Source organism: Myotis nattereri, assembly GCF_964212035.1.
Source record: "Myotis nattereri genome assembly, chromosome: 1".
NCBI classification, from domain to species: domain Eukaryota; kingdom Metazoa; phylum Chordata; class Mammalia; order Chiroptera; family Vespertilionidae; genus Myotis; species Myotis nattereri.
The window spans coordinates 230,183,224-230,198,695 of record NC_138075.1 but is presented as its reverse complement, the minus strand read 5'-3'; the positions used below and the strand labels follow the sequence as shown (position 1 = coordinate 230,198,695).

The 15,472-nt window shown below is 60.8% G+C and overlaps 1 protein-coding gene across 1 annotated transcript in view; it reads right to left on the bottom strand.

Moving 5' to 3' along the window:
- Window positions 1-15,472, bottom strand: part of POLN (DNA polymerase nu) — a 103,323-nt gene that overhangs the window by 3,068 nt on the left and 84,783 nt on the right. The window contains exons 19-22 of the mRNA XM_081092581.1: window positions 12,099-12,181; window positions 7,643-7,774; window positions 5,697-5,807; window positions 3,202-3,280 (exon numbers count right to left, since the gene is read on the bottom strand). Of these exons, the coding sequence (XP_080948707.1) occupies window positions 3,202-3,280; window positions 5,697-5,807; window positions 7,643-7,774; window positions 12,099-12,181 (405 nt within the window). The remainder of the gene's footprint in view (window positions 1-3,201; window positions 3,281-5,696; window positions 5,808-7,642; window positions 7,775-12,098; window positions 12,182-15,472) is intronic.

Below are 15,472 nucleotides of genomic sequence, written 5' to 3'. Positions count from 1 at the left end.
CGGGGAGTGGGAGGACCCATGGGCCCTGCTGCCTGGGTCACCCCGTTGTCACAGGATGGCCTCCCAGGAGGAGGGGCACAGCGGGCGGGCAGTCCAGGCAGCTCCCTGAGCCCCTCGGGGAGCCGGGCCCTGACAGGTTTAGTGCAGCCTCTGGCTCGGCGTGGGCCCTGTCTGCAGTCAGCCAGGCGGGCAGCGTGGGTCTCACCTTCTAAGGAGCTCCGAGCCCACGGCACTGCCTGCCACGGGCAGGAGCCTGGGGACAGGCCCTCGTCTGAGAGCTGTGGCGCTCACCTCAGGGGACGCTGCGCCCCGACAACCTCGGAGTGATGGGACGGGCAGTCCCCTCCACGCACTCTCACGCTGACGGGACGTTCCCGTGCTTCTAGCCGGGAGCTGGGACACAGGAAGCACCGCAGAGGGGCCTCACCCATGCCTGTCCGCGGCTCTCTGCTGCCTGGCACCTGCCCCGCGGCCCCGAGCCCCTCTGTGCATCACACTCAGGCCCTGCACCTGCTCCGAGGCCCCCTGCATAGCCCCTGTCCACCCCTGAGCGGCCGGAGCTGCTGCGGACTCTCCGCCCTTCACCCTTTCCCCTGGGAAGGCCGGGTCCTGCCCCCGCGCCTCCCCACCCCCGAGGCACCCCTCACCCCAGACCCCTTTGGAGGCTGAGAGAGTGAGGCCACAGGCACCCTGGACTGCGGGCTGGAGACGCGGGAGGGGAGGGGCTGCCCTGGGGCAGGCAGATGAGCATCCTCCGCCCTGCACGCCCTCTGTCCTCGCACTCAGGGCACTGAGGCCGCTACTGGCCGGGATGCAGGCGGGAGCCTGGTCCCTTCCCAGAGGCCCAGGGCAGGTCCAGCTGCGTGAACATGGCCAAGCGTTCCCACAGGCCTGTCCACAGGTCGCCAACCTGACCACTGAGCCAGAGATGGGTGAACGCGCCCCGCCTTCCTGCTCCGGCCGTGGCACGAGGGGGGCTGTCCTGCGCTGCAGCCCGTGGGGCACCCGGGGCGACGGGACACACACTTGGCGCCTGTGGCTTCGGGCAAACTCAGCTCACATGGAGCCACAGTCCCTCTAGCCCCAGCCTGGACCCTCCTCTGCTCTGGGAAGAACAGGCCACGTTCAGAAAACACAGAGAATGAAGCGCCGCCAATCCCACGCCATCTGCGGTTTTCTCAACCCCACGATGCGTTTGCTGTGACAGCTTCCCCTACCCGCAGGAAGATGCCCAGCTGGCTGTCAGCTTCCGGGTAAGACTGTGTCTGCTCACCTCAGCTCTGTCACCCAGGGACCCCAAATCCTCACACACCAGCCCCTTTACCAGCCCCACAAAACCCGAAACAAGCCAGGCTTCCAGACCGCACCTCCCCCATAGAAGCACCTGCCGGAGGTGAGCTCGCCCAGGCTGCCCTCCCCTCCCACCGACCCCACAGAGGACAGTGAGCCGGGCACGCGGAGAGCTGGATGCGTGGACAGTGAGCCGGACATGCGGAGAGCTGGATGCATGGACAGTGAGCCGGACATGCGGAGAGCTGGATGCATGGACAGTGAGCCGGACGTGTGGACAGTGAGCCGGACGCGCGGAGAGCTGGATGCATGGACAGTGCGCCGGACACGTGGAGAGCTGTATGCGTGGACAGAGAGCCGGACGCGCGGACAGTGAGCCGGACGCGCCGAGAGCTGGATGTGTAGACAGAGAGCCGAACGCGTGGACAGTGAGCCGGACGCGTGGACAGTGAGTCAGACGTGTGGACAGAGAGCCGGACACATGGACAGAGAGCCGGATGCACAGACAGTGAGTCAGACATGCGGTCAGTGAGCCGGATGCACGTACAGTGAGCCAGACGCAGGCATAATGAGCTGGACGCATGGACAGAGAGCCAGGTGCACGGACGGTGAGTCGGACGTGCAGACACAGAGCCGGACACGCGGACACAGAGCTGGGCGCGCGGACACAGCCGGGCGCGCGGACACAGAGCCCGGCGCGCGGATGGAGAGCCGGACGCGCGGATGGAGAGCCGGACGCGCGGACAGAGAGCCGGACACATGGACGAGGAGCCAAGCTGAAACCCTCAGGAGACCTGGGCGCAGCTGCGAGGCGCGGCTCAGAGAGGAGTCCTCTGCGCCCCCAGTCCCTGCAGAACCAGGGACCAGCCCGACCGCCGGGCGGAGACGGCAGGGTGACTGGGTCTCGGGCCCCCCGCCCGGCCGGCCTGGGCCTGGCGCAGACTCTACCCAGTTGCTGAACTTGCGAAGGAAAGGCTCGGGCCCAGGTGGACACTGGGCGTCTGGAAGACACGGGTGCTTCTGAGCGGAGGGGGGTTCAGAGGGGCAACAGTGCCTGGAGACGGTGACTAACCCGCTGCTGCCCACCCGCCCGCCTCCTCGGCGGTGGCCACGCTGACCAGCTGCGAAGGGCCCTTCGGCAGGGACAGGCCACTCTGGAAAGTGACCCTGGGGACGGCGGAGGAGGGAGCCAGACCTCCTGGGCCCGACATGCCCACTTGTCTGGGGACTTCAGATGAGGTGCCGGGCACCAGGGCCGGGGGCTGGGAGCTGGGAGGGTGGTCCTGGGCCAGCAGAGGCTGGGCGAGGGCTCCTGTAACCAGCCACAGGGACACTCTGGAGGGGCAACTGGGGGAAGGACTGCGGTGGAGGCTGACCAGACAAAGCTGTGGCCCCGGTAGCCCCGGTGGCCCTCCTGTGAGGTGTGTGGGACGCTGGCCCTGGGGCAGGGCAGCAGCAGGAGCTGGGCACCAGCACCCTAACTGAAGGGGGTGGGAGCAGACAGTCTGGAGCCTGTGCCCTGAGAGCTCTGGGTCCACCCACCTCCGGGGGCAGCTGCTGTGCCTGAAGGAGCTCAGAGGCTCTGAGAAGGGGGCACCAGGGCCTGGGGAGACACATTTCTGCACCAGGTGAACCTCAGGACCTCAGGGTGCCCCAAGGTGAAGGGCCTGTGGCCTCCGTGCTGCTGTGCCAGGCCCTAGGGTGCTGAGGGGGAAGGGCCCTCCCGGGGTGCTGACAGGAGACTCGGGGGAGGCCCTTGGCTTGGGGGATGACTCAGACGCAGGGGTGGACGGGAGCTGGTTGTGCACTTGCCGGCCAGCCTGAGAGCAGTGCCCCCGCCCCAGCCCCCGCCCTGGGCACTGCAGGGCCATGCGCTAGCCGGGTGGGGCGGGCCGCCGCTCGCTCACTGACCTGGCGGTCAGGGTGGGGGACGCGGCCACTGCTGCGAAGACGTGGATCATGGCCATCTTGCAGAGGTCTGCGGCCGAGCCTGCGGGCACAGAGGTCCTGTTGCACCAACAACGCGAGGCCCAGGCCCAGGCCCCAGCGGCCGCCCAGCTCGGGGCCCACCACCTCCTGGCTCCTGCGTGTCAGGAGCCCCACGGGTGCCCGTCAGGCTGACGCCAGTGCGAGACTCGGCCCGGCCCCCATCTGGTTGCTGGGCGAGGGGAGACCCACTCCCCCGGGACCTCGGTGCTGGGGAAATGCCTGTCCCTGCAGCCAGTGACCGAGTGCCCAGGTCCATGCTGGCTGTGGGCCGAGGGCACTGGCCCCGGAGGCCGCCCCGCTCACGGTGGGGGCACCCAGCAGTTTGCTCTTATGGCCAGTGGGCGCGCACTGCGGCCGTCAGTCTCCAGCTCTGACCCCGAGTCCTGCTGTTGAGGGCCCACCTGAGTAGGTCAGGCCCACGGGGCGATCCCCTTCCCATGAACTCCACTGACGAGGGGCCTTCCTCATGTCCGCAAACCCCCTTTCCACGTAGCACAACCTAGTCACAGGCGTGACGTCCTGCATGCGCACAGGTCCTGCCGCACGTGGGCACGCACGTGGGCACGGACTAGAATCCCGCCCGTCACACCAGCTCACAGTGACCTCACAGTGACTGCGCGGTGTGGCTCAACCCTTCCCATGCCCGTCACTCGTGCGGCTTCATGCTGGTGACCTCAGCTCTGCAGGGCAGAGAGCAGCCGGGTGTGGGTGGGGATGAGTCACGTGGTCAGGTGGGCATTCACTCAGTCAACCAGGTCCTGCCAGCACAGGGGACAGGTCTCTCAGTGCCAGGTGCACAGTGGGTGTCTAGTGAACACCCCTGCACACACCTAGTGCACACACATAATGAACACCCCCTGTACACATCTAGTGCACACACCTAATGCACACACATAGTGCACATACCTAGTGCACACACCTAGTGCACACACATAGTGCACGCACCTAGTGCACATACCTAGTGCACACACCTAATGCACACACATAGTGCACGCACCTAGTGAACACACCTAATGCACACACCTAGTGCACACACATAGTGCACAAACATAGTGAACACCCGCTGCACACACCTAGTGCACACAGTGCACATACCTAGTGCACACTAGTGCACACACCTAATACACACACCTAGTGAACACCCCCTGCACACACCTAGTGCACACACCTAATGCACACACAGTGCACGCACCTAGTGCACACACATAGTGAACACCCCTTGCACACACCTAATGCACACACATAGTGCACACACATAGTGAACACCCCTTGCACACACCTAATGCACACACCTAATGCACACACATAGTGCACACACCTAATGCACACACATAGTGCACACACATAGTGAACACCCCTTGCACACACCTAATGCACACACCTAGTGCACACACCTAGTGCACACACCCAATGCACACACCTAGTGCACGCACCTAGTGCACACACCTAATGCACACACATAGTGAATACCCCCTGCACACTAGTGCACACGCCTAGTGCACATACCTAATGCATACACATAGTGAACACTTGCACACACCTAATATACACTCCTAGTGCAAACACCTAGTACACACCCCTTGCACACACCTAGTGCACACACCTAGTGCACACACTCAATGCACACACCTAGTGCACACACACAGTGAACATCCGCTGCACACACCTAGTGCACACACTTAATGTACATACCTAGTGCACACCCCATGTACACACCATGTACACACCTAGTACACACACCTAATGCACACACCTAGTGCACGGAGAAATGGGTCAGGACCACTCCTGCATACGTGAGAACCTGCCTCGGAATCAGTGCCACCTGAAGATGGGGAGGCGTCACCATCCTCGGTTCTGTCCGGGTCGGGCCGGGAGACAGGACTGGGGAAGACCCTACACTGAGCCCAGGCAGATCCTAGCTGCCGTCCCAGCAGCTGCTGCCCCCTCTCCTGGGCTCTCTGTAGGATGCGCTGGGACTTGACCTGTCCTCTGCTGGGCCCCTCCTCTAGCTGTGGAACAGCCCCTGGGGGAGAAGGGGAGCAGGCAGCGGGAGGGGCTGGAATCCACCCATCCATCCTCCAGGCTTCTCTGGGCCCGGGGCCTCCGCCCTCCATCTGTGAGTCTGGAGTCCTAGGTGGCGACAGCTCATGGCACGTGGTGTGCAGCCCCTGATCACGTCTCTCACTCACCTCCTGCCGAGACACAAGCTATTCACACGCTGTGGCTGAAGGTGACTAAGGCGTTTGCATAACCGGAGGCAAACAATGTGGTGTCACCCAGCCTGCCTCCTGCTCTGGGGGCTGGGGCTGTGGGTGCGGGGCTGTGGGTGGGTGATCTGGTGGGTATCACTGGCCCTACAGCTGCTAAAAACCCGGGCAGCACATGGACCCAGCAGGCAAGCTGGGGGCTCCTGGTACCTTGCACCACGAAGTTCACCGCCTGCCGCTCTGCCTGTGCCCGGAGCTGCTGGTTCCGCGCGTGGATCCTTGGCAGCGGCCTCCTCCTGCCCATGATGGACGCCACATAGCCTGGTCACAGGAAGGAAGGCAGGGTAAGGGCAGAAGCAGACAGGCAGTGTGGTGCCCTGGTGGGCACAGCTCCTCAGATTCGGGCCAGGGGCCCAGCAGAACTCTCCCAGCAGGACCCTCCAGGGAGCCCTGAGCCAGAGCGACTCTGGGAGGTTGACCCTGAGGCCGCCGGGTCTGTCGCTCGCCCAGCAGGTTTGTGGTGGGGACAAGTGCAGCAGGGGTGGCCGTCGCTCGCTGCCTGCCCAGTGACACGTTTGCACGCCCTCCCTCAGCTGATTCCAAAACTGGTGCAGCCGCTCCCACGCCCTGGCCGGTCCCGTGTCAGGCCAGGTCCCATTGCCTCTCGAGATCGAGCGGGTGTCCCTCCACCAGCACAGCCCACAGGGCAGGCACGAGACAAGCGTGGGTGGAGGAATTTAATGATCGTTTTATTTCCTTACAGTGTCTGCCGGAAGTGTGATTTCTGGGTCAAAGGGCACATGTACTTCCCATTTGGACCTGCTGAAAGTTATGTCCCAGGGAGGGCGGGCTCCGGCTCCCGCTCCAGCCAGCACCTGCAGCTGTGAGAGGGGACAGCGACACTCCCTGCTCTGCAGAGGTGCAGTGAGCTCCCTAAGTGAAGTCAGGGCCTGCCCCTGATGTCGCGCCTGGTCCCATCCCCCCACCCCACCCCAGTAGCCCCTATCGCATTTCTGTCTTCAGGGTCCTGGCCCCATAGCTCTCCCCACACCGGGTTCCATCCCCATTTCAGAACTAACAGTGCACTGTTCTTCTCAAGTGGGGCTCCTGGGCCCAGGATGGTCAGGGCTATGGTCTCCATGAGGACCAGTGGCTGCAGGCCTCCCTGGGACGCACCCCCCAGGCCCAGGGATGCCTGGCCAGCCCTGCTGGACGCACACGAAGGCTCCCTCACAGGCCAGTGTCTGCACAGGCAGTCAGGCTGGGAGGAGTCTGAGCTGGGGCTGCCCTGGCATGAGGGCTGGGCACAGGCTCAGAGAGACCTGCCACTAGCAGCCCCTGGGGGCGGGGCAGAAGAGCCTGGGTGCTGAGGGAACCCGCGGAGCCGCAGGAAGGCGGGGCTGATGCCAGCCTCACTCAGGTGCAGCCGAGCTGCCTCCTCCGCAACCCCTCCGCACCCCCTCCGCCTCCTCGGTTGTCCAGGAATTTCTGCTCTCACATTTCCTTCCTTCTTTCTCTAATTCACTCGGCTGCTCTTCCCCAAATGTCTTGTGTTGGATACAAACCATTTGTGTTCACAGTTTTTCTTAAAAATACTCCTTCAAAGTATTTTTTCCCCTCTGCGTGACGTGCCAGCTGGGCCGTGCCTGTGTCCCAGGGAGACCCTTCCACTGCCATTTGCTTCTGTGCTAACATTACTGCGTTTAGGGTGCAGTAAACTTCCAAATGAGCGGCGGACAAGTGGCCACGCCGACAGGCAGATATGAGACCACTCTTACCCCCCGTGGCCCTGAATGTGCGCTATTTGACCTTCTCTGACATCTGGGACTGATGATGGTGGAAGTTTATGACCGCACACGCATTTTTCCTAAGACAGCGCGCTCTCCATCTTCACTGCAGGATGGCACTCTCCTTACCCATCACCGCGTCTAACTGAAGGGGTTCATTTTGTGCCTCAGCAGAGCCTGGCCCTGGACCCCTGTCGGGCGGAGCCTTTTGGTCCCATTTATAGAGCAGGGCTGGGGACTCACCCAGTCCCCACCGTCCTGTCTGTCTAGCCACCCACTTGGGAGCAGGGCCAAGGGACCCCCAGCTGCTGCAGGCCAGGTGAGGGAGGGGGAGGGGCCTGCCCATGGCTCTGGCTGCGGCTGGCTCACCTGTCTGGTGACACCGGGCAATGGTAGCTTGGGCAAAGTCCTTGATTTTCCGATACTTCTGCAAGAAACTTTCCAAAAACCGGGAGGCTTCTGGAACAGGAACTCCAAGGCAGGCAGCAAGCCGCTCCTTCCCTGTCCGAGCAGAAACACCAGGATCAGCGGCAGCGACTCATACAGGGACCAAAAGCATGAGCCGCGAGGCAGAGCCCGTCAGTCACGTGCACAAATGAGCCAACAAGAGGGCTCTCGGGAGACGCGTGAGTTGAGGTCCAGTTGGCACCACTGGTCTCTCTTTTTTATTTATTTATTTATTTATTTATTTATTTATTTATTTATTTAAATATATATTTCTTTATTGATTTCAGAGAGAAAGGGAGAAGGAGATAGAAACATCAGTGATGAGAGAGAACCATTGATCGGCTGCCTCCTGCACACCCCCACTGGGGATCGAGCCCGCAACCCAGGTATGTGCCCTTGGCCGGAATCGAACCTGAGACCCTTCAGTCCGCAGGCTGATGCTTTATCCACTGAGCCAAAGCCGGCTAGGGCTCTCTCTCTCTCTCTCTTTTTTTTTTTTTTAAAAGTATATATATTTTTATTGATTTCAGAGAGGAAGGGAGAGGGAGGGAGAGAGAAACATCAATGATGAGAGAGAATCATGGACCGGCTGCCTCCTGCACGCCCCACACTGGAGATCGAGCCCGCAACCAGGGCATGTGCCCTGACTGGGAATCGAGCCCTAACTTCCCGGTTCATAGGTTGATGCTTGACCACCGAGCCATGCTGGCCGGGCACCACTGGTCTCTTCTGATTGGTCAGGATGGTGCTGGCTTTGGCTTCCAGCTGAGTGCGAGGGCTGGCCCCCCGACTGGGCCTGATGAACACGCGTTTACTCAGCAGCCCCGGCTGAGTGCCTCCAGGTGCTGCAGGGGAAGCCGTGGATGAGGCAGGTGCAGGCCCTGCTCTGGGCCCATCCAGCACAGCAGTCCTACCGGGGCACGGAGGAGGGGGAGGAGGGGGAGGAGGAAGAGGAGGGAGGAGGAGGAGGGAGGGAGAGGGAGAAGAGGGGGAGGAGGGGGAGGAGGAGGGAGAGGAGGGAGGGGGAGGGGGAGGGGGGAGGAGTAGGAGGGAGAAGGAGGGGGAGGAGGGAGGGGGAAAAGGGGGAGGAGGGGGAGGAGGAAGAGGAGGAAGGAGGAGGAGGGAGGGAGAGGGAGAAGAGGGGGAGGAGGGGGAGGAGGAGGGGGAGGAGGGAGGGGGAGGGGGAGGGGGGAGGAGGAGGAGGGAGAAGGGGGGGAGGAGGGAGCTCCATGGCCAAGCTAGGAGGACATGGGCCCAGGAGCTCCCTCCCTGGCTGGCGTTTTATGGTGAGACCCATGCTTTGGTCCAGCTCAGCATTTGGTTCCTACGGGATGCGGGTTTCTTGTGAAGCTTCTCTCAGCAAGGGCTGTGGTGGGACAGCACCCCGAGTGCCAGGGTGACACCCTGACTTTAAGTACAGCTTGCTGGGGCAGGTGCTGTGGCCACAGGGCCGCGGGTCAAAGCAGCTCCTCACTGTGGGAGGTTCTGTGGGTCCGGGGAAGCCCCTGGTCTGCAATGGCCCCATTTCTTCACCTGTCCCCACCCCTGAGGGCTGCTAGGGGGACCCATGAGCAGAGGCAGGGGACGCTCCCAGCAGATGGCCCTGCTTGGTGTCAGCGTGGAGCCATTCTCTCCTCTTTCTATTGATGGTCGACTAGAGAGAGACGTCCACTTGCTGTCCCACTTACTGGTCTCCCCATTAGTTGACGGAGACCAAACCAGCATCCTTGGCGAATGGGAGCAGTGCTCCAACCACTGCGAGCTGGGCCAGGCCCAGAGAGGGAGACTTTGCCTAGAGAATGCGGAGCCGTGAGGACAGGTATGGAGCCCCGCTGGACAACAGGGTGATGGGCCGAACCCGGCTCCAAGGGGCTACGTCATTGTGAGGGAGCCCAGAGCAACCAGCGGCTGAAGACCTGACTCCTGGGAGCATGACTGGAGCCAGGCGTGGGCCTGCTGCCTCTGCACGGGGCCAACGCCCGGGTCACACTAGAGCAGTGATGGCGAACCTTGTGAGCTCGGCGCGTCAGCGTTTGAAAAACCCTAACTTAACTCTGGTGCCGTGTCACATATGGAAATTTTTTGATATTTGCAACCATAGTAAAACAAAGACTTACATTTTGGATATTTATTTTATATATTTAAATGCCATTTAACAAAGAAAAATCAACCAAAAAAATGAGTTCGCGTGTCACCTCTGACAGCGTGTCACAGGTTCGCCATCACTGCACTAGGGGGTACCCCAAGGGCCTCAGACGACAGGGTCCAGGAGCCACAGCCTGGAGGCGAGGCCTGAAGACCAGGGAAGCCCTCGCGGGCCTGAGACGGACTGGCGGCTGGTGCGTGCAGGGGCGCTGGGAGAAGAGAGTGTATGTCGCGTGAGGGTGAAGGGGCAGGTGTCGGCCAGGAAGAGTGGGAAAGGCTGGGGTGCCCTGTGCTTCACAAAGTTGGTCCCCGAAGAGAGAGATTCGGAGCCCTTAGTCCATCTGGCTGGAAATGAAAAAAACTCCAACTTCCCTTTTAGGGCTCACGGACACCTTATATTGGAATAAGCCTCCTATAACTGTTTCTATGACGGTCCAGCCACTGCGCTCGGCTGCGGCTCTGTAATGGAACCTCCCCTGGCTTTCCGACAGGAATAGGATGGTGGCTAGACGTGCAGGCGGGTCTGGCCAGGTGGGGCCTGGGGTCTGCCTCAGCCAAGACCTTCCTCAGTCTTATATGCTGTTAAGCCCACTCAGCAAATGTCGTGTTTCTGAGATTTCAGTTTTCAGTTTTAGAATTTCCATTTGGTTGTTTTGATTTTCTGCGATTTCCTAATTTTCATTCATTATGAGCATCTTTTCCTTTACATCCTTGAGCAGTTATAATCGTGGCTTTAAAATCCTTGTCTGCTAATTCCAACATCTGGGTCATCTCAGGATTGGATTCCACGATTGCCTTTCCTCTTGAATACGGATCAAGTTATTGCTTTTTCGTGTTTAGTAATTTTGGATTGTCTCCTGGATATCGTGAATGATATGTTGTAGACACTCTGAATTCTGTTTTTCTCCGGGATACTGTTTTTTTAAGGGGGGCAGTTAATTTGGCTAAAGTTAAGCTTTAAACTGTCCTCTCTGCATTGGGCTGCAGCTAAAATCTCAGCTCGTTCCTTTCGCGTGGCTGGGTTGTTTGGTCTGACTGCTTAGGGTCAGCTAGAGATAGGGCAGAGCTCACACTCAGAACTTGGTGTTCCTCTGGCTTTCTTCTGAGGTTTCCCCTTCACTTTCCAGATTCCCTGGTTGCTCCAACCTGCCTTCCGGTTCTTCACGCTGGTCAGGTTTCTACCAGAGTCTCAGCCACCCATCGCGCCGTCTCGCTGGCATCTCTTCCTCCCTCGCTGTCTCCAAGGAGGAGCCCCCACGGTGCAGACTCTGCCAAGGCTGGGAGGCCCAGGCCGGTGCTGAGGCTGCCCCTCAGAGCCGAGAGCCAGCCGGAAAGAAAGGGAGGCCGCCAAGTGCTCCCCTGTGCAGCCTCCACTGAGACCAGGGCCCCGGGACACCCAGCCAAGCTGTGCCCGGACTCCTGACCCACAGACGCGGTGAGACCAGTGGTCAGGCACGCTGCTCAAGGGCGGGGATCTGAGAAGTGAGGGAGCTCTGTGGACACTGGGGCGAGGGGTTCCAGCAGATGGCAGAGCCCTGTGGGGAGCCAGCCTCTGTGAGGGGGTTCCCACCCCGTCACAGCAAGTCACCCGAGGCCCAGGCGAGGCACTTTGGAGGCCCACGGTGGCGTCGATATTCTCGCACTGGCCGCTTGTTCGGTTTTGCTGCCTTTCCTTTGGTGAGCGAAGGTTCCCAGGCCGGAGGGGAGCTCTCCCCGGGTCTGCGGAGCCCGCTGTGCCAACAGAACTGACCCCAGGGAGGAGGCCCGCATAGGCCTGGCCAGCAGCCACGTGGGTCTGCCCTGGAGAGGGACTGGCTGGCCACAGCCTCTCCCGAGGGGCATCAGGCTCCACTGATTCCATGACCAAGAGGGAGAAAGGAATTTAAGAAGCCCAGACAGCCATGGTCAGAGAGTCAAAAGGAGAGGCTGGGAGGAAGAGGGGGGGAGCTGGGCCCTGGGCCCTGGGGAGGGGGAGGAGCGGGAAGGGGGCTCCTTGAGCAACTCAAGGCACAGAAATGGCCCCAGCACAGCTGAGACCCCCTCCCGCTGGGTGACTGGGTGCCCTCACTTCCGGGCCTGTCCCCTCGTCTGAAAGGCTGGCGTAGCACCAAGGGAGCTGCGGCTGGAGTGTGTGTGTGAGGACCAGAGGGACTCATTAACTCAGCCGTGGGCTGAAGAGGATTCCTCGAGGGCAGGGCCACGTGTGAACGCAGCCACGAGCGAGCGCGCCTACCTGCTCCGTACACCACGGCGTACACCACCCTCTTGGTCTGCTCCCTGTCTGTGTGCGTCACACGCTCTGCGGGGATGTCCTTCCTGCGTGGGAAGAGGGCCCGCTGTCAGGCACTGGCGCCCCTGGCTGCCCTGGGGCCGCGAGAGCCACCCCCCCGCCGCCCCCCCTCGCGCGGGGGGTTCTTCCTCTAGAGGCTCTTCACCTGCAGCGGCCTTCATGCGGGGGCAGGTGGGGGGGGGGGCTCTTCCCCTGCAGCTCCTCTCAGCCCAACCCAGGTGCATGGGAGCACCAACCACATACACCAACGGCATCCCCAGGGAGTGGGCAGGGCTGCACCCGTCCCTCTGCAGGCCTCCAGCAGCTGCTGCCTATCCCCCCGACGGAGGGGCTAAACCCTCAGACAGCGTGAGGGTCAGCTCAGCACCCCAGCTCTGTGGGCTGGACACGAGGACTGGAGCGGCCTCTGCACACCAGGTGGGGACGCCAGGCAGTTCCTCTTACAGGAGGAGCCCAGCAGGAGGAGCTGGGAGCTGCCAGCCCTCCCCTCGCTTCCTGCGGGCCCTGTGGTGCTCTCATCTCCCAGGGACTCTGCACACCTCTCTCGCAGCAGCCAGGGGTCTCAGTGAGTGAGGTTTGAGTCAGGTGGCCACGCAGGCCCCAGGCCGCCCAGAACCCACAAACGCACTTCCCTGCCAGGAAGCGGCTGGCGCCTCTGGCCCCAGGATGGCCGTATGGGCGCAGGGCCGGGTGCTGGGCTGGAGGGAGGGCGGCTGCCGGGAGCCGGTCCATCCTTGCTGTTTCAAGGGACCTGGCATATATGGCATACTGTTCTTAATATGTTTGCTCACCTTCTTGGCACTATGTGTTTTAACCAAGGTCACCTCTCCGAGAAAGGTTGTTTCCCCAGGTCGGGATTTTCCCCTGAAGTTAGGGAAGGAATAAAACCCCTTAACCGCCGAAACCGGTTTGGCTCAGTGGATAGAGCGTCAGCCTGCGGACTGAGAGGTCCCGGGTTCGATTCCGGTCAAGGGCATGTACCTGGGTTGCGGGCACATCCCCGGTGGGGGATGTGCAAGAGGCAGCTGATCGATGTTTCTCTCTCATCGATGTTTCTGACTCTCTCTATCTCTCTCCCTTTCTCTCTGTGAAAAATCAATAAAATATATTTAAAAAAAAAAAAAAAACAAAAAAAAACAAAAAACCCCTTAACTAAGTGCCAGGCGGGTAATTAATCACTTTAACTACGAACAATCATGCTTAAGCTACATAATCTTTACTCCCTGGAATGGAGATAAGAAACGCCCTAACCTTTGGAATAGATATTGATAGGATTGGAATCAACTGGTATAAATACAGATGTAACAAGACAACAGGACACAGAACCTAGACACAGAACCTAGACACAGAACCTACACAGAAACTAGACACAGAACCTAGAGACAGAACATGGCAAAAGATCCTGGACAGAAACTGGCCACAGAACCTGGAGACAGAACCTAGCGAGAGAACCTGGCTGAAGAACCTAGAGACAGAACCTGGATAGAACATGGCAAGAGAACCTGACTAGACCCTGGTGACTGAACCTGGCTGGAGAACCTGGACAGAACCTGGCAGGAGAACCTAGCGAGGGAACATGGACACAGAACCTGGCTGGAGATCCTAACCAGAACTTCGCTGGAGATCCTGAACAGAACTTGGCTGGAGATCCAGACCAGAACTTGGCTGGAGATCCTGGCTAGAGATCCTGGCTAGGCTGCTGATCAACTGAACGCTGCCTCCGTGTCATTCCTTCTTCGCTGACTCCGTCCACACCTTTGGGGACCCCTGGACCTGCTGGGGTTGGACCCCGCAGGCGGCCGGAAGCACTGCACGCTGTCCTATGGCTCAGTGCCTTTCTGGGCTCAGCTCACCGGTTTCCCAGGCAGAGCTGGTCCCGACAGCTGTGAGGACTTTCTCGTGTTCCCGTGAGGGGGGCGGGGGGTGAGGCCCCAGGGCTGCCTGCCTCCCATTTTCATGGCGGCCCTGAGCTCGGTGATTTTACCGCCTGATTTCCAAGCCCCGTTGCAGTTCTTCCTTCTTTGTCCTTTTCCTGCTGTTCGACTGTTTTGCCCACTTGTCTACCTCACCTTAAACTTGGCACTGTTAACGGCTGCGTTTCGAGAATAAACAAACACACCCTCGCTCAGAGCAAATGCACGTACATGTCAGGCCTGTGTCAGCAGCCACTCTGCATGATGGCCACACGCGCTCACCTGCTGTGCTGACGGACACGCAGGTTGTCCTGCCTCCCACTGCTGTGAGGAAGGCTGCTGTGAGCACATCAATTTTTAAAATCCTCACCCAGGGGTATGCTTATTGACTTGAGAGGGGAGGGGAAGAGAGAAAGAGAGAAAGAGAGAGAGAGAGAGAGAGAGAGAGACAGACATCGATGTCTCCCATACACACCCTGACTGGGATCAAACCTGCAACCGAGGTATGTGCCCTGATGGGGATTTGAACCCTCAACCTTGCGGTGTGAGGGACGATGCCCCGGCCAGGACTGCGGGCAGGTGTCTGTGGACAGGAATGAGGAGGGACTGGCTGGGTCGTGTGGGGACTCTAACTCCCCTGGGGCCGCCAGCCTCTTCTGCAGCAGCCACACCATCGGATCCCTGGTGTGTGCGAGACCTGGCGGCTCTGTCTCCCAGGAAGGCAGGAGCCAGGCACTCTGTCCTCCGATCCCCGCAGACCCTCTGGAGGGCGATCTGATGCAGCCACAAGGATGCTGCTGGGCCATGGGGCTGCTGCCCGCGGCCATGGGAGCCTGGCCGTTGCCTCTGGGGCCCCGGGAGGAAGCGGCCTGATGGTAGATTACGGCCTCGGGTCACGGGTCAGGCTGTCCACTCCTCAGCCTCTGGGCCACTCAGTTCCAGCCAGAGGGGGACCCTCGCTGCCCTCCTCCCCCACCTGCCCCCATGGCACCTGCCCCTCCCCATGTTCACCCCCTGTCGGGCCGGTGAGCGTTAGGCTGGGGCTGCTGGGGGACAGTGAATCAGACATGTGCATGAGCGGGGCACGCGCACACACACGTGTGGCTATGTCAATGCGAGGGCAGGAACGAGGGCGACAGTCCCCATTCGTTGTCATCCGCAGGTCTGCCCAGACCCGCCTCTGCGCTCGTCCTGTGAATGTTAACTGCCCGGTTCCCACTGACTCCCTCGGGACTGCTGCTCTCCCTGACAAGCCTCCGCTCCGCACACGTGCACTCAGACCCTGGGAGGAGCCTGGTACCCCTCCTCCTGGGCCGCAGGGACCCCCTGTCTTCCCGCCTCACAGCCAGCCCATCTCCACTCGGCAGTGGACAGCCCTCCATAAAGACGCGGGCGGTCCTAGCA